General features: G+C 35.1%; 1 protein-coding gene across 1 annotated transcript; it reads left to right on the top strand.

Moving 5' to 3' along the window:
- Nucleotides 1-1,742: 1,742 nt before the first annotated feature.
- On the top strand, nucleotides 1,743-24,188 carry LOC115448530 (V-type proton ATPase 116 kDa subunit a1). Its single transcript, XM_037444122.1, has 16 exons — nucleotides 1,743-1,970; nucleotides 2,941-3,085; nucleotides 4,779-4,955; nucleotides 5,951-6,108; nucleotides 6,584-6,758; nucleotides 7,055-7,231; nucleotides 10,584-10,796; nucleotides 12,996-13,146; nucleotides 14,275-14,436; nucleotides 16,750-16,958; nucleotides 17,559-17,668; nucleotides 18,239-18,363; nucleotides 20,541-20,773; nucleotides 21,455-21,662; nucleotides 21,978-22,152; nucleotides 24,047-24,188. The coding sequence occupies exons 2-16, from the start codon at nucleotides 2,978-2,980 to the stop codon at nucleotides 24,186-24,188; spliced, it is 2,523 nt and encodes an 840-aa protein (XP_037300019.1). The 5' UTR covers nucleotides 1,743-1,970; nucleotides 2,941-2,977.
- The last annotated feature ends 1,442 nt before the right edge of the window (nucleotides 24,189-25,630 follow it).

Here is a 25,630-nt window from a genome sequence, read left to right as displayed (position 1 = left end):
TTTAAGGAGCAAAGTTATTCCAACTGTACTGATTGCCTTTTCTGCTCCATTGGGCGAACGACTTTGATTTCATCTATGAATGCAACTGTAAATATTTGTTAATTTCTCGAACTTGTATTTTTCGATAGAGGTAATTTAGAAGTTTCTGAAGAGATGTTTGTACAGTTGCCATAAAAATAACTGAAGGAATTCACAACTTCAAATCATTTATACACGTTAAATTTCAAACACTTTTTTCTGTGTGGAGTAATATAAATACCTTTTATTATTGTGAAAAAAATGTGAAGAACACAAAAGGGTACGTATAAGTGAATTGAGATTTTGGATTTGATCAGCTACTTATGTGAGTGATTGTACATATTCATTGTTGTTAGTTGTAAAGAACTGTCTCAACTCGCCTGTAAGCTTCGGGTGTCCATAAGCATCAACACTCCAGGGCCCTTATTCTGTATGATAGTGTAAACGCGTAACGCGGCTGTGTCATGTTATCTTCGAGAAATGTGCGTGGAATAGTATTCTGTAAGCCAAATTTCTATAGTCCTAAACATTATGCGTTGTGTTACGTGCTTGTTACGCACTGTCAAAATAACGTGCCGGATAGAGAATAAGGCCCCAGAACAATGACAATACCTTTCAAAACATCAAATTAAAAAAATCTATTGTGAAAATGAACTGCGCTCGTTTTGAATAATTTTTAATTCATGTAGTGGCAGTAAGATTACCTGCAAGATGCCTTTTTGCCGAAAAGTGATACCTAGCAATATTGCAAAAGACACTAAATTTGCCTATCAGTTGATTTAAATAAATTTCCTTATTTACGGATCAATGGTATGTAAACCAAGCGACCAGTCATCTAAAAGCAACTGAAAATTCTGATACGTATATTTGCTATCATCTATCTACACAATTTATAAAACAAAGTCCCCTTTTCTGTCTATATGTTATTGATTTTCTCAAAATCTGCGGAACGGATTTTCATGAAATTTGGTATGCAGATAATAAAGAAGCCGCGAGCAAAACCTAGTTCCAAAGATAATGATTATCAGTCTTACTCATAAACTTGTTTTACTGCTGGTGTTTAAGAATTGTTTAAATAGCTGACGAAAACATCACCGGTTTTCTAGTTTCAACCTTATTAACAGGCACGATGGCGGGTTTTGAGTTACAGCTGATCGAGTTAATTTGTGTGTTAACGCATATAAAGCATAGCTTTGCGATTTTTTTATAAGTAAGACAGTATTATGTGACGACAATCTTCTGAAATCATCCCATAAGGCAAAAATGGCTACACCTATCCATCCGATTATGTGGAAGCTATTTTGGCGCGCTCCATTCCGGATGTCGGGCATAGGCTATGTCCGATTCGCGGGGACTATAATCCCCATGTTCCTCGATTACCTCGTGAGGGTGCCAGATGAATTTCCGTAGTCTCTCACCGCAAACTATCGTTCCGTTATAGGCCGCTAAAGGTAGGCAGGGTACATAAGTACCATGAGTATATCTTAGGTCCTTTTAATAATTATCTATTTTTGTATAGAAATTGGTGTCGACTAGGAGAATTGGAAAGATTTGGAATGGCGGAGACATTTGATAATTCATTTCTGTCACTTCATTTAGCACTATAAATAAATGCTTATTGTGATCCAAAGAGACGCTTATTCAAATACAAGTAGTACGAGTATATATACAAAGACAAAATCAGAATCAAAACGGATGCTTGCTTCGATGGCTTCACGCCTTCAACCAATTCAGAATAGGTTCCATTACGGATGTATTAGCCCCACAGACGTCTGTGGTAAACTATTTAGAAAAAAAAATGACAACTCCAAATTTCTCTCTGCCGCACAAACATCTGAAGACGAGAAGTGAAGTCGAAGAATATTGAATTGACATAGAAAAAGAAGTAAATAAAAAAAATTATAATAACACATTCCCCGCAAAATATATGTGAACTTCTGCTTAGACGCGAGGTTAGTACTTGTACACCCTTTTACGCAAAAGAGACATATTTTAGTTATTTTGACGTAGAATCTAAATTCTGATTCAGATTATGAGTATTTCGTGGCCAGTATTTGGTTAGGGCTCGATTTGATCTTAGAAGTTTCTTAGACGTCCCCTGACAGTTTATCAATATTCCTTGCCTACTTTTACCAGAAAATATCTGCTTAAATAGAATGTAAAATACGAAATTCCAAAATCAGGCCATCATACTCATGCTACCTGTTAAAATACACGTCCAGTACGAGTTACACCAGGAAACTGGGATCAACGTAATTAGATTACCGGTAAGTCGTTTACCCGGTCCAGTTCAAACAAGCCGGGGTACAGGATTTCCCATCGCCGGAGGCGTAGAAATAATGATAGTCTCCATATTTAGATCAAAGATTTTTAGAGTCCTGTAAGTCATAGGAAACCTTATAACAAATACGGCGTTTCTTCTATATTTGTAAAGCCATGTTTATAAGGCGTATGAATGGTAGCAATTTTTCACAAAATATTATGTATTGTATATTCCATTTTCAATAAACGATCTGAATCGCTTTCGCCAATCCATCGCGCTACTGGCCCAATCAGAACAAAGGTTTCTTTTACAAATGACTTATCTTATTAGCTTATTCACAGAATAGGATCGAAGATTAAGATTTGGATCGTTTGTTTAAAACGGCCGTTGAGACAAAAAGACATTGTAGTACAAAATTTGGTATGCAACTCTAGACCCTTTTCTTTACTACTGGGGGACGAACAAATCGATCCGCTGATAATGATAGTTTATAAACAGCAACAACCCTACTCCAACTTTTTTGAGTAACATAATCCACAGAAATACATTATCTAAATGATATTTAAATTGTTTGTCGGCAAAAATTAATATTGTGGTGGTACGAGACTCCGTCTACCATCTAGTCTAGTTTTATTATTCAGACTACCGCTTCAATCTAGTTTTCAGCTGTTGCATGTTGCAGTCATCAAAGTGAGAATGTTACGCAGCGATCACATGGCGTTCTGCGATCTATATTTGCAGCCGGAGGCGGCTTTCGAAATAATCTCTCAACTCGGCGAAATAAGTTGCGTGCAGTTTTTGGATGTGAGTGTTTTTCATAACCATTAATGTACAAATTTTTCTTCAAGTTTCTTGATAGATATACATCTAATAAAAATTCGTACCGACTTGGTCTAGCGGAGTACATTGACTGGTGGTGGGACCTGAGTTCAGACCTTGAGTAAGAAAACCATTGGATTTGTTATATTTTTTTAAGATTCTTGTCGTAAAAAGTAAACAATATACATTTCAGGTTTAACATAATATAAGTTACTATTAATCCTAAATTCAGGATAGCCGACGGATCATTTCGCAAAAGGAACCCAAACGAAGCCGCCAGCGAAAGCTAACGTAGGTTTAAAAGTGTACTTGCAACGAACTACAGCAACGTCTATCAGATCGTCTCTCCATTTTGTAACAGTGTCCGAACTAGACAATTTACACAGACGGATACCAAAAATTATACATTATTAAAATAACTCCTCACAGATCTCTAGCGAGGTTACAGTAATATAAATACACTGACCGAAACATTTCATTCTGGACCAAATAAATTATGCACACGGTCTCATTCGTTACTATCAATAACCAACTTAATACAAAATGCATACTTAAATCCAAATCGTCCACTCATATCAGAGTGTCATCGTCGAGCGATTATCGTATACGATGCCAATTACCGACCGGGTCAGAATTCATAATGAAGTGTGTCAGTCAATGGTTCTGAAAGGGCATCAACTTGAAAGTCAATTTTGGGAGTTAATTATCAATCTATGTATTAATTACTGGTGCAGAGTTGCGATGCTGACCGGCATTTCCGACGTCTAATTATATTAAACTGATATGACGGGCACGCTAGTGTTCGGATTTTGTTACAAAATTTGATTAATTGGTCCCTCGTGCAGGTTTCCTGTTTATTATGATTACATATTGTGCTATTAGGGGTTCGCGTAACTCTATACGCTCGGGGCTCTGTTCTGCATTCAATTAGTGAGTGCAAGTGTCATCCATTTTCAAATGATACTTTAATATTTAATCAATGCCGCAACTCTTTAGTCTATTTTGGACATATCACGACCGGAATTAATGAGCGATCTTGTTCAATAACTTCGTGGAAATAGTCTAATCAGAGTAGTTTAATTGGAACGCTCGTGTTACTTATTTTAAAATGTTTGTTTTGGGATCGATTTGGAAGTAGATATCTAGATTGTCTATTTATTTGGCCATTGACGTTCTACTAGTTATATATTTGAATATGAATCCAAGAACTTGATGTTATTACTACAAATGAGATTTTCGTAATGTTTAGGCAAAATCCCAACTTCAATTGGTTGTCTGTCAATATATCTACTTCAATTTACTGAAGGAACTACTAAGGTACATATTAAGGTCGATGCACCAAAGAAAGCCGTCGCGCAGATATTATTGTTATCTCAGTCGGAATAAAAGTAGAGGTCATCGAAACCGAGGTTTATTGGAATTTTAATTGCCATTTACTGGCCTACATCCACCGGTCAGTTTTAAAAAGTTTTGTCTAATAGAATTCTCAATCTTGACTGACAGACAATACACAGTTGCAAAAGGAAGTTTGAAATGTTGCGCAGTAGTTCCTTATGTTACGTAATTGAGGACTAAGCAAAGATTTCTCAACATTTCTCCTTAATGAGTTACGTAAAACGAAACGCATCAGTACGATATGTGATAAGTACTTCGTAATTTATTTTTATATTTATTCCAGTCTGCTCCCGATTCACAGTCATTTCAGAAGACGTACATAACGGAGGTGTCACGTTGTGCTGAGATGGAAAGGAAACTTCGCTACATGGAGGCTGAGATGGGGAAGGACAACATTTACATACCAGAGCTGGACCAGGAACCAAAGGCAATGCAGCCAAACGAGATGTTAGCATTCGAAGTAAGACAAATCTTAGTATTGAAATTGGGTAAGATGACAGTATAGAATGGCAATTAGAAAGGAAACGTGCAGAAAAAAACGTAAGGGTGACGAAATTTAGTGGATAGTAATTCGAAGCTAGGCATGCTTAGTATATTGTACATTTATAGACAGTTCATTTTGTATTATAAAATATAGACCGTTCTATAGCTAAAAAATAGCGCTTTGCGAAAATACTTGTTAGATTGCACAAAAAAGTATTTTATTCAGTATAAGAAAAGAGAAAACATAGGTTACGTGTCCAAATTCGAGAGAGCTTTAACGTTAGAACGAATAGTAGATTCAAGCCGTGTCCAATTGAAAACCACGTCATTCGGTTCGGTGCTTGGGTTCGAAAATTGTTGGCTATCTGAAATATTGTGATTTCGATGTTCTCGAACGAGGGTATGACCATAAAATGTATTAATTTTTGTTACGTAACTAAGGATTTTCGTTAGGGTATATCTTTGGAACTACTTGATAAAAAACATTAGTAAAAGCTATTTCATCTCACATTTTTGATGTAATTATTCCGGAAAAAAGAAAGAAATGACGATTCTTGAAGAATCCCTTTCACAAGTATAAAATAAATTTTACTCGACAAATAAGCTAATGTAGGTAGTGATCAGTTTATTGTCATTTTAGGACATAGGTTAGACTATGACTTTTGTATTTGGCCTGTTTACACATTTATGTGACGTAGTAGTATTTACTTAGAATTTGGGAAGCAGGCCCTAAATTTACATCACAATGTCGGGTATGGTCAAACTGGTGATGGGGTCGTGAAATTCATAGAAAGTAAAAAATTAAATAGGACTTAGTGAATAAAATAAAAAAGAAATGCCACACTAGCACGTCATGGCTTTGCCACAGGTTGATAGTTGCTAAACTGAAATGGCATTATTATAATATTAGAATAACAATGTTATTTTTTTTAATTAGTATCTATTTGTAATGATCACAAGTTAACGTTACAGAACATGTTTGAAAAGTGGGAAAATGACATATCGCAGATGGCGGAATATCATGTCAGCCTCATGAAAAACTATCTGGAAATGAACGAGATGTATTACATGCTGTCACACATCGGTCCCATGCTGGGAAACGCGGAGTTGACGGAGTCGTGGTTTTTTAAGTAAACAGGGCATTTGAAATTTAAAATGAAATAATTTAAGCATAACTGGACTTTTAGCATGATTTACCAATAAGGACATGGGATTCGTAAAAAATATTACAACTGTGGGATTTTCTGGTGATAATAAAGCAAAATTTTTCCTTAAATTAACTTGAAAAAGTAGGCAGGTGAAAGAAGAACAATAAACCTTACCCATATCGTATGATTGTAATTCAGCATTTTGCATTAAGAATCAACATCAGAGGAGACGATACAAACATTCTAATTACGACAGACGTATACAGCGTTTAGAAAGGCGGATAGAAATTAAATCATGTCGCCCTTCGCACAAACTGGGAAGTAGGTGACAAGTTACAAGGCATGAACTAGTTGTTTATGACAAGCATAATTCTGTACAATGCGGAGGTTTGTAAGCTAACTTGTCGTTAAAAATTTTAGTCCCAGCTAAATAACCACCGAAAATATCTTGATGTAGAAAGACCACAGAGGGTGTCGGTCCCATCGGCATCGGAGGTCGCCTGGCTGTCATGACAGGCGTGGTGCGCAGGGCCAAGTGCTTCCACTTCGAGATGATGCTGTGGAGGATTTCCAGAGGAAATATTTACTACCGGCAGGCTGCCAGAGACACTATCCTGCAGGACCCTTTCACAGTTAGTAGTCATCATCTTTAAACGTAGATAAGCGTTTTTAGCATAGGCCGGCAAACGAATAAGGGGATAGCCAGATGCTAACTGATCTCTATTTTCCATAAATGCAAATAACTAAAAGAATCTTCGGAGTACTATCAGCCACAAGCGAGTCAAAACATTGCTTAAAAATAATAGATCTTTTCATGCTTTAGGACACCCCACACCGCATGATAATAATAATAAGAGTAAATATCATCAAAGTTTATAACTAAGCTCGTCAAGTTATGTACATATATTTTTTTTGTTTTTGTTTCCAGGGTCAAGAGATACGCAAGGTGGCTTTCGTGGCTATCTGTCAAGGTGAACAGTTGGCAAGTAGAATGGAGAAAGTGTTCAGTGGCTTCGGTGTAAACTCCTACCCTTGTCCGCAAACGGAGCACGAAAGAAATGTCATGCTGCACAGACTGGACGTGAGGCTCACTGATTTGGAAGAGGTAAATGTGTTTTATGCATATAACCTGGTTCATGTGAGACGTGTAAAATATTTTTGAAGAACCAGCACCACAATCCTTGCGTTCGACGTCATGAAATAATACTTACTTACCAGAAAAAGTCATATTTTGAAGCCCCTGTTTTCTTTCCTAAGAACGGAATTGTTAAAAATCGACCATAGTTGCAGACTATTCGTTTGGTCGTAAATTTTCGACCAATTAAATAATAAAGGAATGCGACCGGTTGTGGTTCCTGAACTCGTATTTTCGACGACTTCGAAACTTACTTACCTTCAGATGCCCAATTCGATTTACAATATTCAAATAAGCATCGTTACATTGGGATTCGTTATCAGTAAAAGAAGGTTATATGTTCTTTAAAACTCAAATAGGCGTACTTATCATTTATTTCATGGTGTCGCAATGGAAAGACACGCATTTAGAACTGTTCAAGATTTTCCAACGCCAATGTCCTGCACCATTGTGTTGTAAAACAACCTGTTACCGCTGCACTGAAAGGTGATCTGGAGGGTTGGGAGTGGAGCGTAGGGCGCTTAGCGCGAGTACTCAGTTTGGTCGCTAATTGGCCATGTCAAGGCACGAATGCGTTTTTCCGGACCGTTCTTTCCATTTTAATTGGAATAAGCTAATAAATTCCTCTAGGGAGGTACTAGTGTTTAGACTGTTACGTATTTTTCTCGTTTATCTTTGTGGCTAAGCATGTAATTAATAAATGATAAATAAAATATCAGTGATTGAAAAAAAAGACATGTTAACGCAATGATAAATTTCCTTTTGTTAAAGACGACCTGGTATACGTACTTCGAGATTATTTTTTATACATCCGAATTACACATATGGGTAAGTAGTTAATAGATAACGTGACTGTCCGTAAACAATATTACTTAATATTTCCCAAAATTCTTTATTATTTTTTTGTGTGATCAATACGCCCTTCGCATTACATAGATAATAACTCTGAAGTACAAAACAATCATTCCAAAATGATGCCTCTAATAAGATTACAACAAAGCTTCCGCTCTGCTGCTTATTGTTAAATTTAAGCAAAACTATCCTACTTAATTGTATATAGTGTTTACACTCAAATACGCTTATCGTCCAATATTTTGTGCACTTTTATTATTGAAGAAAAACATTTTCCACTTCGCTTCTCACCTTTAAAGTTTCAATACTTAAATTTGCAGACATCCGAGTCCAGTCCTGTGACTAAATCGTCTCTGAATAGACCAATCACAGGACAGTCTCGTTGCCATGGCAACGTCGGTATTGCTCTGCATTGTAACGTGATTAGCCGCGTCCACAGCGAACGCATGCTTGCTTGCGAGCGTAATTCGTGTAGACTCGCGTTAACGGATCATTCGCAGTCTGTAGGAATTATGGAAATCGAATTGAAAGAGGCTGGTACAATGCTGTCGACTGGTATTCATCTTTGGTCAGTCGAGGTAACTTATATGATGTTTAGTAGTTTATGGTAAAGAAGAAAATCTTAAAGATACTAGAGACGGAAATAAAATTTGTGTAAATAAGAGATTGATTTTCAAAACTTCGCGTCATAAACAATGTCACGTGACCGGACTTCAACATACAACCAGATGTCATTGTTGTATAGGATATAGCGAAACCTTTGTTATCACAGAAATTGTAGGTTTTTCAAAGAACTTATTTATCACTATGGATTATCTTTCACGATATTTGTAAAAGAAAAAACCTTCACGTATACATAAACATATTTGGAAATAGCTATTCAAAGTTTTGTACTTCAGGTAAATTTTCTAGTTGAGTTAGAATTATAAACATGGGACGGAACGTGTGAGTTTTAGAAATTAAAAAACAACTAAGTTCAAATAAAATTGCGAATTTTATTTTATTTATTGCTTTTTTCCGTTTATTGATGCTACCGATGTAAAAGAATAATTTTATTTCATTATTATAATGTTATGTATATCTCTTGCACAATCTAAAAAGTAGGGAATTATAATATGAATTGTTGAGAAATTGTATGTAAAGAAATAAAAAATGTTTGTAATGTTAATATTTAATATATATGCACTTATGGTGCAGCCAATTGTTTACTGGTATGTAATAAATAATATGTTCATGCTGTGACAGCCTGCAATTAAAACTGCACTGCAGCAATTATTTACTGTAATGTTACAAATAGTTATGTATGGTGTATGTTTTGTTGTTTGTCCAAATAAATAAATAAAAAAACGAATTCTAAAATCAATCAACTGCTGCTTGCGACTGTCCTTTGGCTTTTTTCAATGTTATAAAAATAATCGTAGTCTGACTATATTGTTTTTATACTATGTAGCTGATTGCAATTGTTTTGTGGACGTAAATCACTAAGAGCAGATTTATGATATTTCTTTACGCCTTACGAATTTCTAACAAATATACCTTGTACAAAACAATCATTATTGAATAAAGTCACATTTTGAAGCACATTCCACTATGTAAAAACTAACCAGCCATTTCTCTCTCTGCACAAGAATCCAAGAGTTTATGAGGAAAGACCCTCTCATAATATTAGTACAAGTTCTCCTTGTTTTAGAGTTCAAATTTGTATTTATTAGATGTAATCAAACCCTCTTTGCCTATGTGTATTATTAACAAAACATTTCGTCCAATGCTAAAACAGCGTTGATGTTACTTTATGAGCTTTGCGTTCAAATAATTTCATTATAGTGCGTGCACTCCAGAGAGCTAACTTTAAACTGGATTATCTCAGGCTCCATTTATATAAACCCATCAAAGACTAGTGCGAATTCGCGTTCATGTTAAAAACCTCGATAGCAACAGATAAAAAACAGTGCAATTAGATTTAAGCAAGTCGCCTTCTTCAAAACGGAATTTTTAGAAATAAAATATATGCAAAATCCCTTAAACGTGCTACTCGAAGCTATATTTTATGGAGTCAATATTAAAATATTTGTCCGTTTTGTACCTTCTTTCTTAAAGCAGGCTGATGAAGAAATAAATATTTTTTTTATTTAAATTTTATATTAACCTGATCGTGTTATGTTCGTTAAAATAATAAATATAGTTATTGCGTTCTCTATATATAGAGCATAAATACTTACTCAAATATACAGGCAATTGTTTTTAATATTAAAAATGCATTTATGCAATTAATAATGTCTGTTTTAACAGTAGAATGTTCCAATACAACAACCAAAGGTCTGTAAGCGGATACATTTTATACAACAATAAGTCTTCCTCTTACTTCCCTCTCAGTGGTAGGGGAGGCCCACGCCCAACAGTGGGACAGTATATAATACAGGGCAGATATTATTACTATTATCTTATACAAATTCTTTAAATATGTTTTTAGGTTTTGAACCAAACGAAGCATCATCGCTGCAAAGCGTTGCGCACAGTGGGCAAGCAGTGGCGGTCGTGGGTGATACAAGTCAAGAAGGCCAAAGCGATATACCACACTATGAATATGTTTAACATGGACGTCACCAAAAAATGTCTAATTGGTCAATGCTGGGTACCCTCTTTAGATGTAAAGCGAGTCCAAGATATATTGGAGTACTGCACGGTATTTTATTTTATAATTTAATCATAATCTCACCCTTAATCACACCTTTTAAAAGCGGCGATAGCCTAGTTGGTTGTGGAACGGACTGCCAACACGAATGTCCGCAACTCCAAATCGCAAGGGGACACACCTTTGACGTTTCCAAAAAAAAATTGGATATTCGTTGTGAATTATCGCTTGCTTTATTAACTGTGAAGGAAAACATCGTGAGGAAACCTGCATACCTGAGAAATTCTCTATAGGAATTTTCGAGGGTGTGTGAAGTCTACCAATCCGCACTAGACCAGCGTGGTGGACTAAGACCTAATTCCTCTCAGTAGAAGAGGAGGGCCGTGCCCAACAGTGGGACAGTATATAATACGGGGCTGATACTATAATCTCACCCTTGTATTATAAACTGTCCCACTGCCGGGCACAGGCTGCCGTACTCCCAAAAGACTTTGATTTTGTGGTCTAGTCTCAAAATTGAACTGCCATAATTGTTTGTAGGGAATTAGAATAAGCTATTTTCTTTTTAATGCCAATATAAACCGACATGCTGGCGGCCTAACCAATGGTACGTGGTCACCGTTACCCATGAACTTACAAATAGTACAGTCTAGCACCTGTCTAAAGCGAAATATTTTTTTCTTAAATAATGGAAAAGTATCCAATTATAGAGGCCATCGACATGTCGTACTAAATAACTGGTTTTATTTTAATAGTAACTTAAATTGAACATTTAAAATGATAGCAGAGATAAAAATAAATGGCTCTATTTGATCTACCCAGTTGCTTTATGTCAAAAGTCCGAGTGAAAAAACGGTTAAGATGACTATCTATTTGCCAAGACACGGATATTTTAAATACTGGTAACAAAGAGTAAGCAGTTGGCATTGCGGAGGGCTGTATTTGCCATTTTATCGTATTAAAAAAACAACAACTAGGGTTTTGATTTAATACATCTTGAAACCTATCTTTGATTTAAACAAAATAAACCGTTAGTCTGAGTCGTGTTCGCTTATTATAAAATAATAATAATATCAGCCTTGTATTATATTGTCCCACTGCTGGGCACGGACCTTCTCTACTACTGAGAGGGGTTAGGCCTTCTTCCACCACGCTGGCCTAGTACGGATTTATAGACTTAATATTATCTCAAATGAAACGCATTCGAACCTTGCAAGTTTAAACCGGTGTTTATATTGTTATCACAAAGCTCAAGACAGAGTTTGGCAATAATTTAATTTAAACATATCCCACCGGTCTGTTTATTGCTATACTAAAGCATAATCGTGGACGACACTCGGTTCCAAACGGAATTTAGTCGAATATTATTAATGGGGTCATCAATTAAGAAGCGTATTTGAAGGCCACCGTCCAATTATGTTGTTCAAAGATACGAGATTGATTAATATATTCTGGCCTTTATTTGTAATAGTTTCTATTTTTATATTATTAATTTGGACGTGGAAATCATTGGATTTGGAATCATATTACGATGTTATAAATAGATTTCTACCTCTCGTCGAAATTTCAATCTAATATAATGTAAGAGCGATGTAAATATGCTATTTAATTTTCATACGAAAGGCTTTGTTATTTCTATATTCCTAACTGACTTCAATCTGCTGGCAGTTTTTGTCACAAAGAGTCAATTAAATCGTTACATGATTTGAAAACCGAACTCAAGACCTTGTCATCATCAGCTCCATATAACGCTGCCGTCGAATAAAAAATATTTCGCATAAATTATGTTAAAATCGTAACTTCAATTGTTATAATGATCGAATTATACAAAACATCCATCTTACCAAGCTTTGGTATTTTTTTTAATTAGTAAAGAATCCAATTCAGTCATTAAAATTAAAATATTTTTCGGATTTTATTGCTGTTTAAATATCAAAAGACCAGCTGCTAGACTTCAAGACACTGTGAGCTCATTCTGCGTAGATCGGACCACCAACAGATAAAAAATTTAAATAGTTGTATAATTGTAAAATGTAGGTAGATCTAACTTTCACTTTGCGGATGAACAACACATCAGTCCCCCCCGTGACCGCAAAGTCTTCGAAACGTCGGAAGAATAGGTAAAAATTAAAACCACAATAAAATACGAAAAATAATTTAATTTTAATGTCTTATATTCGCGTAAATATAAGAAACCATTAATCGAATTCAGGCCCTCACGTACCGTAAGCTACACATTTAACATTTCAGCAAGTGGTCGACACGAACGTGCCATCGTTCATGTACAAAACTGTATCGAAAGCCGTCCCACCCACTTATTACCGCACGAACAAATTCACAAACGGATTTCAAGTTCTTATTAGGGCTTACGGGGAGTCCGCTTACAGGGAACTGAACCCAGGTACGTCTCTTTCATATCTATCGGCGCAATAAATCTTGTTCGAGTATGTTCCACAATGGAATGTAAGGGATAAATGTTCTTCAAAGAACAGTACCTTTAATGCATGAGCATGAGTTTTAAACAACTGCATCAAATATTCTTCGAGTTAGTTAAATTAAGTTCAGGATTTCAGGTTTTTTTCATGTAATGCTTTATGAACTTCTATTTCTTTTAATTAAAGAAAATAAACATTTTGCCTGCGTCGAGTTCAGTGATCTGTTAACAATTTTCTTCAGGTTTATACTATCATATTAATTAAATTGGAATTGGGCAAGTAATTTCTGCAGTTGCTAGAGTTTCGGAAACGTTTTAGCACGCAATGTTCTATGGTTACACGATTAACTATTTGGATAATACACGCGCGCAATGTTCATAGTGCTGTATTTTAGTTTCAAACGAGGCTCGCCGTTGAAATTTACATCCAATTTCATCGAAACTATAACTTTTACTATAATGGAAATATTCGTGCTAGCGGTACTTAACACCTGTATTGAAAAAGTTCTTGGGTGTGAATTTATTATTATTTATTTATTTAAAAACTTTATTGTACACCATAAAAAAAAACAAGACAAAATATAACATACGGTTCTTTTGCATGAATTGAAAAAAAAAAGCTGCTGTAATTATATATGTCTCCAACTTAAGGCTTCAGGCTAGTTACCAACAGGTCACCTACTAACTGCTGTAAAAAATTAACTAAACAGTTTTTCTATTCCACAGTTTATCAATAGAAGAAATCCATTGACGTATATTCTATAGACGCGAACGTCCATATAAACTATTTGTTCAAAATCTGAATTTAAATGGCAACCAATACGTCACTGTGATAACCTATTGATGCAATTGAACAACAAATAATTTTACTTATTTGTCTAATATTTTTTTATTCAAATCCAGGTTTACACTTACGACTCGAGTTCTTATAATATCATGAGCGCCACTCCGTACACAACCACAAGCCGTCAATATTGCCCATATTAAAGTCAGTTTGAATGGATATCAGTTCAAATCAGTAGATCACAGTGGATGTTCGGAACGCCATATCTAGTACGTAGTACATGTAATCTAGAATAATTTACCTCTTTTCAGGCCTTTATGCCGTTGTCACGTTTCCCTTTCTCTTTGCCGTAATGTTTGGCGATGTTGGCCATTCGATTATCATATTGTCTATGGCTCTTTGGATGGTAAGAAAAGAGAAGCAATTTATGAGCAAAAAATCGGACAACGAGATATGGAATATAATTTTTGGAGGTTAGTTGGTTTCATGGATGGTTGCTGGATGAGGAGAGCTGAGGACCGAGCAACGTGGCGCGCTCTAGGGGAGGCCTGTGTTCAGCAGTAGTAGGCTGATGAGATGGGATGAGAAGAGCTGGTTTCATTGGGCCGATCGTGAAGTCAAAATTATGAACTTGCTTGAAGGTTTGAGCCGTCACAGAATAGAAAATCGAGGAAAGGCATAAAGGATTAGTAATTGCTTATAAGCCCATGGAAACATAAATAAAAACTAGTTGACCCGACAGACGTTGTCCCGTCTTAACTATTAATTTGCAGCGCGCATTCTGTCATTCGCTAACAGTTATTTCAAACAATTGACAGTTATATAAAATAAAAAAAAATCGTTAAGCTTTCTCAAATTTTTTAATTTTCCGCACATTTTTTTGAATTTTTCTTCCATAAGAAGCTTCTCCTGACAATAACAAACACAACAAAAAAAATAGTGAAATCGGTCCAGCCGTTCACGCGTGATGGTGTGACCAAGGGAAATAGGGAATCATTTTTATATTAAATAAAAATAAAAATAAATAGCAATGTCATCATAATTGTTTAAAAATCTCCATAATATTTTTTTTTCTGTTTACGCTCATGTTAGGCATTAAAATAAAACTATTTTGCGAACTTTATCGCGGTTTTTTATATTACAATTTTCTCTCGACGTTTCGAAGACTGCAGCGTTCATTGTCACGGAGCTGACTCGGACCACGAACTATGCAGTCTTTTAACCTCCAAAAACTTTTAAAAATAGCCTACACCTATTAAATAAAAGATTCGTAATTTATACATATCACGATATTCTAATTGGTATAGAAAAACACAGAAAAATAATCTTTCTTTTAGTGGGAGCGAATTTACTTATACGGGTAACACTGCCTACTTCACTAGATCTGGTACAATGCATGAGCCCCGTCATTGGATCTCTCATGAGTTATTAATATACCTTAATTAATTTTCATAAGTATATCAGGAAGCAGTTAATGAATCTCTATCTAATCTTCGTTATTTGAACATGCTAATCTTACGACATACTAAATCGATATTCGATTTTTTTTTCACTAATAGGAAGCTACATTGCTCCCGAGTACCACAGGCTACTTTTGTTCTCGGAAAAATATATATTCCGGAGAAACTTATTCATGCGAACTGTGGGCAAAAGATAGTTGATGTAGAAAATCGTTTAAATAGTGGCAAGATGCACGGCAGACGTCGTCTGTTTATTGATTTGTTCAGATATCCTGATTCTTTGTTAATACAAATGCGCCGGTTTGTATATGGATAGTCCTGTTTCCAGACCATGATCTCTCCACGCACATATACATCTCCGTGTACATAAACTGCTATTGCATCTGCCCGTATATGTAGCGGCCATAGTGGCCTACGTAAGTGTGTCGCGTTCCGGGTTCAGCCTGTGTATATCCGCTTCCAACAGGCCAGCATAATTGTGTTAACTGACGAGGAGTAATCATCTGCCGTCAGTTGGTGTTCCTATTGGACCCAACTCCACTTACCATTAGGTGCCGTGGGGTCGCTTTGCTGTGTGAGTATAAAAACAACTGCCTTTGTGTGCTTGACAGTTCGATATTAAAATGCAGCCGATCAATGATACGTTTTATAAAATCTAATCATATAAGTCATTGTTAGCTATTTCTGGAAGAGTGAAGACTTACAACGCAATTGTGTCTTTAGAAAAATTTAATCCGCATCTAGTGATGTCTGCGAAGCCTTCGTATTATAATAATGAAATATCGAGTATGAAAACTCTTGGGTTTCTTTTTAATCAACCTGTTACCTCAAGGATATGATTAGATGTTCTTGGTATAGCGGGAATGGATATGCGCTGTAGGCCGATTGATCTTGGGTTCGAATGGCATGTCGGGAAACACTAAGTAAGTTTGTCTATCACCATTTGCTTGGAATCTAATCTTCTATGGAACTAACTGAAGGCAGGCGGCCGGCACTTTGTTCCTCACGAGATTTTTTTTGATTATTGAAACAGTATAACTAGACCTACTACATAGGTCTAACTAGACTAGATCATTCAAAGCAATAAAAACAACTTTAAATTTGTCTTCAATATAAACCTATGGTCATCTCACAAACAAGTTGTATTGAAAAAACTCGTTATTGTGTACATAAAATTGCGTGCGAAGAACTAATTTTAAAATCCCATCATTAACCAATTCTCTATTTCTAATCTGGTGCCTTATCCTCCTATTATTAAATCTTCAAAGGAGGCAAAGTATTATATCTTCATTTCACCTACTACTATGCTACAAATTTTTCTTCCAGGTCGCTACGTCCTGTTACTTCTCGGTGTGTTTAGCTTCTTCACTGGGTTCGTATACAACGACTATTTTGGCAGAGGGCTGGTTTTGTCTCACTCTTACTGGTACAACACGTATACGGAGGTAGATCTCGCGAACACTGAGATTCTAGAATTGAGTCCCGCTGATGCGACGAGGAAACCTTATCTATTTGGTTTTGATCCCTTGTGGGAGGTATGTATGATGATTTACCGCTGATTTCAATAATGATCCCAATTTAAACTTCTATTGGGTCCCGAGAAGAAACTAAAGACAACAAGTTATTTGTAAGCATGTCTTTAACTTTCTTCTGATTGGTTTTCGTGATCGAATCGGGCGAATGGAATCATTATTGAAAACGGCAGTTTATTGTAAATTTTAAATCTCCTATGTATTTTGAGAAAACCCATACACCTAGACCGAGACCTAATCCGAGTCCGAGAATGAACCAATTAAAGTAACACATTAGTTATAATGTCAAAAAAACTTTGTACTGAATGGTCCATTTTTAAGATTGATAGAAAAAAATTATTGGGGTCATGTACTTAAAATTTCGGTTACTGAATAAGAATGATATTTGGGATGTGTTCACTAAATAATTACATATTATACACGATATTTAATTTTAATGGTACCCTAATGTATAGGCATGGCCTAGTTTGGGTACCCGTCGTCAATAATAATTATTTTTGTTTTTAGAAATTTGTAGCGTAACTGTAATATCACTGTTTGAAACTGTAAACAATACTATGTAATTTTTCAATAACTAATTATTACTTATTATTTATTTTTCAGCTATCCAAAAACAAAGTAATGATCGATAATTCGATAAAAATGAAGTTGTCTATTATAATTGGCGTCGTTCACATGATATTTGGTCTGGTTTTAAGTGTATTTAATCATATGTAAGTGTTTTGTACTATATGTCCTATTAATTAATTTTAAGTTAACGCAATTAATTTGTTTTTTTTTTTTAAACGAATATGAGAGTTATTCATACTTAAAGAGTCGTTATTATTAATTTATATTATTAGGTATTAATGTAGACTATTGTATTTAATGGTGAATAATAGTTACTAGATCGTCGCGGCATGATTTTAAATAGATTGTGTCAAAATGTTAAATGTTCAGATTATTTTTTAGTAGTCTTCAGAAACGAGTCAATCGTGCTTTAACTATGTTACAATAAAGTTGTTTATTGATTAAGTATAATTGAATTTACACGTCTTTGGCTTTTCTGAAATTATACATGTGTATTTGCTTTAACGGCAAAGGAAAACGTCGTGAATAAACCTGCATATCTGAGAAATTCTCTATAAAAATTTAGAATGTCTTCAATCCACACGAGGCTAGCGTGGAGGACTAAGGTCTAATCCCTTTTAATAGGAGAGGAAGCCCATGCCCAGCAGTATAGATAAGTCTGATATTATTATTATATATAACTAAATTGTATTTTTAGTAAATATTATTTCCAGATACTTCAAGCGCTACTATTTGATATACTTGCAATTCATACCACAGATTCTTTTCCTCACTTGCCTCTTCTTTTGGCTTGTCATCCTCATATACCTCAAGTGGTTTAAGTACAATCCTAAAGGAAGTAAGTGATTTTAATTATTTTTATACTAAACACATTTCGTCAATGCCGTTGTAATTTAGTCGTATAATTTTCTTTCCAAAATGTTTCCCTATCAATTTAAGTTCTATTGGTGCCACAATTGTTTAAATTTTAGCGTGCAAGAAGTAATAACAAAAAAGTCTATATTTATTTTCACACACATCATTTTAAACAAAATTCATATTCCATATTTATAAACTTATACGGACCGTCCAAGGCGAGGTAAAGTTTGATACGGTTTCACAGTTTTGTATCAAATATTTATGTATTCGTCTTTCACATGGTCGCCAAAAGGTATTCGCTGGGTAGCAGAACAACTCGGCGGACGAAACAACCTAACATAATACTGTCTTTGCATTCTGCTTGAAGTTTTGATCTCCGTGTTTCCTGAATTAAATAAATATTTTCATAGTAGGATTTCTGATAATCGTGCGTTGATTTTTCATAGTAGAATTTTAATTGGCATGTATTTTAAAATAGGTTAGTAAGACACTCCAGTTAAAATAAATCATGTATACTTAATTCCTATAATTATAATACATAGTCTTTTTAAAACGAAAATGAGGTATATGACTATTATGTACACCAGTACATAATCATAGTCAGTTGTGGTAAGTCTTATATGTGAGAGTCCACCTGGATTGGTACCACCGCAATGTCTGTATCTACCGCCAAGCAGTATGCCACTGTTGTGTTCCGGTTTGAAGGGCATTGTGGCTAGTGTAACTACTCGTTCTTAATATTTCATGTCTCAGGATGGCGAGCGCAGTGGTATACCATACAATACTTTGTAATTGGATGGTGTTTCTATTGTTTATGGGCGGCCGTATTGCTTACATTTAGGCGGACGGCAAAGTCGTCTCGTCATTCAAAGGAATAAAAAAAATATATAATTAAATTTAAGTGTTGTAATGTGGACTACCAACGCAGCTTTGCGCAAATACAATTATTAAGTTAACGATATATTTCGAGTTTATAAATGTTTTCATGTTTATAATTTAAAAGGTAAAGAAGTCATAAAATTACCTAATACTATCTTGCTTAGGTTGTTGAATTTTGAAATGTTTTCATAAGCGTTTTTGTTATGTTTTTCGGTCAGATTATATATTTTTACGAATTATTGATTTAAAAAATCGAGATAAGTTTTTTGAAAATATTAAATTACTAAAATATTCTTTGTTAAATTGACTATTTATTAGTGTTGTTCGCAAATCAAATGGCTTGCCTATTTTAAGAGGAGATGCAATGAATTTTCTTTGTGGTATTTGTGTAAAATTAATCAAGCAATATCCATATTATAATAAATTTGAAACAATCAAAATTAAAGATATTATATTGTTTTTAAAGTAAACGCATAAACAGCTGAACGGATCTGGGTGAAATTAGACACACGTATAGACTATGTCTTGGATTAATACAATATAGTCTAATTTTTATCCCGATTATTTGTATCTGTGGGTTTTTTTATCACATTTTCAAAATAGATGCGCCATCTACTTCAAATCTTTGGCGTCTACTTCAATTTATTAATTCCTCAACAGATGGCGTCATAGGTCGCTACTGTGATTTAGGGACTTTTTAACGAGAAAGGCTTATCACACATGGGAAGCCGCAAGCAACACCTAATATGCAAACAAAATAGATCATTTCTAAAACTACATAAAATGCGATTACCGCTCCTATTTGCTGGAAGAGTCTTATGTTGGGAGCAAGTCATGACTGCTCATTGTGCTCATTATCCTGATAGTTACATGTAATATTAAAATTATTGCGTATAATGGTTATATGTACGTAAAGTCATTTCATTACACAATACTTAATATACTAGAACATTTTTTGTACAATGTAGGTAGAAATGTATGACAAGGTAAAACCAGAGAGGAGATTTAATATATTTTAAATGTGTTTTTATAACGCCCCATTGGTTTAGTGAAGGTGGACTAGAAAAGTTTAATGTGAAATTCGGGTTTTGATTCGCATACAAGTAACACTGTGACAGTTTTTATTTTGAAAATAAGGTATCACAAGATTTATTATCAATAGCCGATGGCGATCAGATGCGACACAAGATGTACCTCTCCCTATCCTTTGGAGATAAGACTGTATACTCTCACGGAGTTCAACCAGCTATCTAAGTCACCTTTATTCTACTTCCAAAGGTATAAAACTCGGCAGCAGCTGCGCTCCCCCAATCCTTATCCTGTTCATCGACATGTTCCTCTTCGTGGAGACAAAGGCCGGTGATGATGACTGCGAACCGTACATGTTTGCCAGTCAGCAGATGGTACAAAACGTGCTGATGATCATCGCGCTCTTATGTATTCCGGTGTTACTGTTCGGCAATCCAGTGTACAAATATTTGTATAATAAGAGGATGAGGGAAGATATCCTGGTGAGTTGGAACTGTTGTTTGCCTCGGTGGCTTATTTGGGTTGCAGTATGAATGCCGTGTCGAGGTCTAGAGTTCGATTTCTGTGGCATATGAGTAATAATTAATAAAGCACTACATGATGTTAGGTGTGCTCGTACTCAACCGTAGAATAAGGGCGTAGTTACCGCTGTATCAGCCGTATTAGTGATACGGGACGCCTCGTGGCCCATAACCGTGATAAACTTCGCAGGGTCCTATAAGTATGCGCTGAAGGGCTCCAAGAATTTTGATGTAGGGCCCATCTACTCCCTATACCATATACATCCCTATGTCAAGCTACCAAACTGCGATAGAAGTTAATGCCCGTTTTACATTGACTAATTGTTGGTTAAATAGAAGTAAAACAGACAGAAGCCGGTATACACAAACGTTACTTATCTACGTATGAATTACTATCTGATTAGCCTGTTTATCAGTGCTTACGGAATGATAGCCTTCGCAGTATGTAGGCATAGGAGTGCTTTGGCTAATATTGAATACAATTTTACTTCAGTTGGCTGTCAGATAAACAGTCAAAGAAACCGCTGATATTAATACTACGCGTTCAGGCGCACTGTGTGGCCATCATGTATTGTTTGTAAATAGAGTTTTACTCTTGTATCCGCGAAAGCTATTACCTAAAGATTACGCCTCAAATTTCAGAAAAAACGAAGTCCCTTTCGAAGGTATCAGTACAGTAAGTCAGATAAAATACAGTCGTTGGAGATACAAGAGGAGGTGGCCCAGTACATGGTAGCCTTCCCGGACCTGATGATAATCCAAGGAGTTCACACTATCGAGTTCATCCTGGGCACCATCTCCCATACAGCCTCTTACCTCCGATTGTGGGCGTTGTCCATAGCCCATGCGCGTGAGTATTATTTAGATATGCCCATGAAGGCATTTAATTTTATAATATATCGGCTAATGTGACTACACTGGACTTTTTTGAAGACAGTTTAATCTAAATATGAACGTATGTAGTGCTTCGTCATTCAGTGTTTTTCATTCAATCATAGGAAATTGTAGCTTATTTCACCTGACAGGCAACTGGCCATATTTTCATGCAGTTCACCGATCCAAGCAATATCCTCTAAATAATAAGCCCTAACCTTAATTAATAATCAAACCAGATACCTTCCCGTTCACAAACCAGTATCACATGACCAGGACAATTCTGTTTCAGAATTGACTGATATGCTATGGGTGATGTTGTTGTCCAAGTTGGGTCTTCGCGAGCATACGGCTCTGGGGTTCATTCATGTGACGGTCATATTCGCCGCGTGGGCCACGTTCACAATCACCATCATGGTGGTGATGGAAGGTCTTTCGGCATTCCTTCACACCCTGCGCTTGCATTGGTAGGTTAACCGCCGTTATCGATAAATGATCTCGATCGCTTTTAATGATCCGTCGCGAAAATGGATCGAAGAAAGTTTTTTTACAAGCTTCCAAATAATTTATTTGGTTTCTTCTCGGGATCGGATTCAAGACTGAGATTGGGATCGTTTATTGAGAAAGGATGTTAGTAGTTTAATTTATTAAACGTTTAGTTAGATCCTCCTGAAAGAAGAGATCTAATTTTAAAACGGGCGCCAGTTTACAATGACTGTTTTTATTTTTAAATAGTACTCAATTGACTCATGTCAATAGAGTTCTATTATAAAAGTTATCTCAGAATGCGCCGACTCATGCCAACGTCCTGTCAAGCCCCGGCCGGTCTGGTCTATTTTTGATATCAATATATCTGCTAAATAATAAATTATGTTGTGATATGTTTGAATTGTTATTTATGTACGTTTAAATAAAACTTATACAGTTTTTATTCGAATTTAATTGAACGATGTCTAAGGACCAATTAGAAAAAACTATTTTGCCTTTGAGTAAGATCATAACTACACTTTTAGAGAGGACATTAGAAAGATTGTCATGCAAAAATTTTGCGCTCACTCAATGGTTACACAGCCTATCGTAAAATAGCAAAACATCAATGTAAAATACATCACCTTTTTTCAATAATATGCTTTGCACGTTTTATTAAGCTTATTAGCATATTTTCTAGAAATATGTTATTTTTATATATCAAAGGACGCTATGAAATATGTCATAGAGAAATTTCAAATAAGACGTCGACTTATTATTTTAATAATAACTTTGGTACACAAATTTAGTCCTGATATCCGCTTTAAAACTAACTTCTGTTTAATGTCTTTGCATCTCATAATTCGGATGTTTATGTACGTACGGATCACATTTTTCGTTTAATTGTTAGCGTACGGCATATATCTATATATTATTTTAACACGCGAAGAAAAATCTTTATACCCTTTTGAAGCACATTGCGCCTATGGAGAGACTGAGATTTAGTATAAGTAATGGTCATATTGAGAAGGCATGAAAAAACGTTAATATTAAATAAAATAATATGTATTGTGGTCAAATTTAAAATGCAGGGTGACCACTGGTCTATAGTATTTGATTTAACATTTTCTTAAAAAGGCGTCCGGCACGCGGCTTTCTTTGAATAATAATATTAAGCTATGAATCCGTAAATTCACCAAAATTTCGGCGTACAAACCTTAATTGGCGCTCTAAGTGTTAACCAATAAATACTGTCAAATTTACTGTGAAGTGAATTTCATCATTATCGAACGCTTGATTCATAAGCAGCCTTGTGAAACTAAATAACCATTAGCTAAATTCTATTGCAAATGAAGAATGTAAAATTAATTTTATTTTCACAAGATTTAGGGGAAAATCTTGATATTGATTTGATCTAGGATCAAAGATTATATTGTTAAAATAATTCACCTTGGTCGCTCTTTACACATCACTTATAGTGCCGGATACAAGATTTATATTAATATTGTATTGTTGATGTAAATTCCCTTATGGGTCCTTTGTTACCTGAAGTAAATAAAATAAAATAAAATTTACACTTATATTAGCGCACGTAAAGTATTGCCGACACGATTTAACTGAGCTGTAGTGACGAAGGGCCTATATATCTGATCCTGCTGGCTTTCCTTTCGTAATTTATATAAAATCTTTGTACGATTTGCAAACCCTATGTATGCATATTTCTAGTACCTATATGTTGTGCCGGGCTTCCTTTCGGAAAATATTTTCCTACGCCACGGCTGAACATCATTCGTTGTCACATATCAAAATAATAGTCATCAATTCTCTATGGTTATATAACTTATAATTCTGGTACGTACATCATGTACATTATTAACAGCTTTCCATTTTCAGGGTGGAGTTTATGAGTAAGTTTTATATTTCGGATGGCATCCCGTTCCAACCATTCTGTTTCCAGACCATATTTTCCAAGGAATCGGAAAAGATCGAAGGCGCACGTCACAACGTTCGAAAGTTCAGAGACGTACACAATTAGCTTCTGGTAGTTTTAATTTAGTTGAAGAAATGTAACTTTAGTTTATATTTTATTATACGATTAATTAATGCAAAGGTCTTTTTCTTGTATTGTAAATGAGATATTTATTTTTTGTTGTCTTTGATATTTCCGCATAGAATTTTACTGGCACAAAACAAAGCTTTTGTAAGCGGCTACGTGGATAGGCCTGACTCCACAGACAGCTACGACACGAGTGCTACGAGACTGGTAGCACGTAGGTGCTACGTGGTGCTTACTACGAAAATATCGTTAAAGTAAAATAATATTATTAATTCATTCGTATGTAAATGCAATATTTAAAATATTCGATTTGAAAAATTCTAATCTCCATTTACGATATATTAGATTCAACTGAAATATTTATATTTGAGAACAACCAATATATTATTTTATTTTATTATATTTTCTTCCAGCGTCGTGGTTCGAGTTAATACACAATTCGATCATAACACGCGTACTACTAACGGCCGCTTTCAATAAACGATTCCAATCGTAATTTTCGATCTGATCCCGAGGATTAACCAGTCAAAATATAATTTGTATTCATTTCAAAGAAACTTTGTTGTGATTGGTCGATTTTGGAGATGTATAAAAATCGACTTATATTGAAAACGGCAGTATTTTTTTCGAATCAGTCATCGAACTACCAGAATTAGAGTAACTGCCTGACTCTTCCTAACCTACACGATTGTGTATATCATAGAAAATTAAATATAGCCTTTTTTGTGTTATATACTGTCTCTAATTTATACCTTTAAATTTATTTTCAAAAGAGTCATACTCGTTTCTTGTCTGTATTTTTCTTTCTTTCCGATCTGGTGATTAAAAATTCGACTAAATCTAAATTATGTTTAACTTTTATAAATTCAAATAATTTATTTACATTTCGTATCAGATGTACACAAACAAAATAATACGAAACAAATTAATTCCACGCCCAATGGATTACGTGCACGAGCCGAGTCAACCCTATAAAGGTAGAAAAATCTTTTCATCCCCAATAAGACAATAGGTTTTATTCAGCCAGAGAGAATAATACCGGACAATTTGCAAAATAGATTATTGTTTTCTTTTATCTTTTAGCCTATTCTATATCACTTAAGTGCTTTGTGAGCCTGTTACGTTCGCTCAACTAATTGTCGATGATTATTCAGTGTCATCTAGAAATATTACTGCTTTTAATACTTCAAAGCTGAGAGAATATGGATATTAATTTATTAACTTTTTCTTTGCCCAAATCTGACTTGGAGCGTACGGTTCAAAACTTGTTCTGGTTTAGAATACATTTGCTATTTTGCTAACTTCCTAGATACTGTCCCTAGGTTTTTTGAAGAACAGGAAGTAGGGGGCGACTGAGGTGAATTAAAATGTGGGTCCGTTTGAAATTAGTCAAGCTGTTAGTGATAATTAGGGGGTTTAAA

This window comes from Manduca sexta, chromosome 27 (assembly GCF_014839805.1).
Source record: "Manduca sexta isolate Smith_Timp_Sample1 chromosome 27, JHU_Msex_v1.0, whole genome shotgun sequence".
Lineage (NCBI taxonomy): Eukaryota > Metazoa > Arthropoda > Insecta > Lepidoptera > Sphingidae > Manduca > Manduca sexta.
The sequence above is the reverse complement of the archived record's forward strand: the minus strand, read 5'-3'. Positions and strand labels throughout refer to the sequence as shown.

Excerpts from the sequence above, each read along its gene's own strand:
- LOC115448530 (XM_037444122.1), top strand. The coding sequence starts at position 2,978 with ATGTTACGCAGCGATCACATGGCGTTCTGCGATCTATATTTGCAGCCG. Across the intron at positions 4,956-5,950 it reads ACGAGATGTTAGCATTCGAA|AACATGTTTGAAAAGTGGGA; the intron begins GTAAGACAAATC and ends TTAACGTTACAG. Across the intron at positions 10,797-12,995 it reads ATATATTGGAGTACTGCACG|CAAGTGGTCGACACGAACGT; the intron begins GTATTTTATTTT and ends TTAACATTTCAG.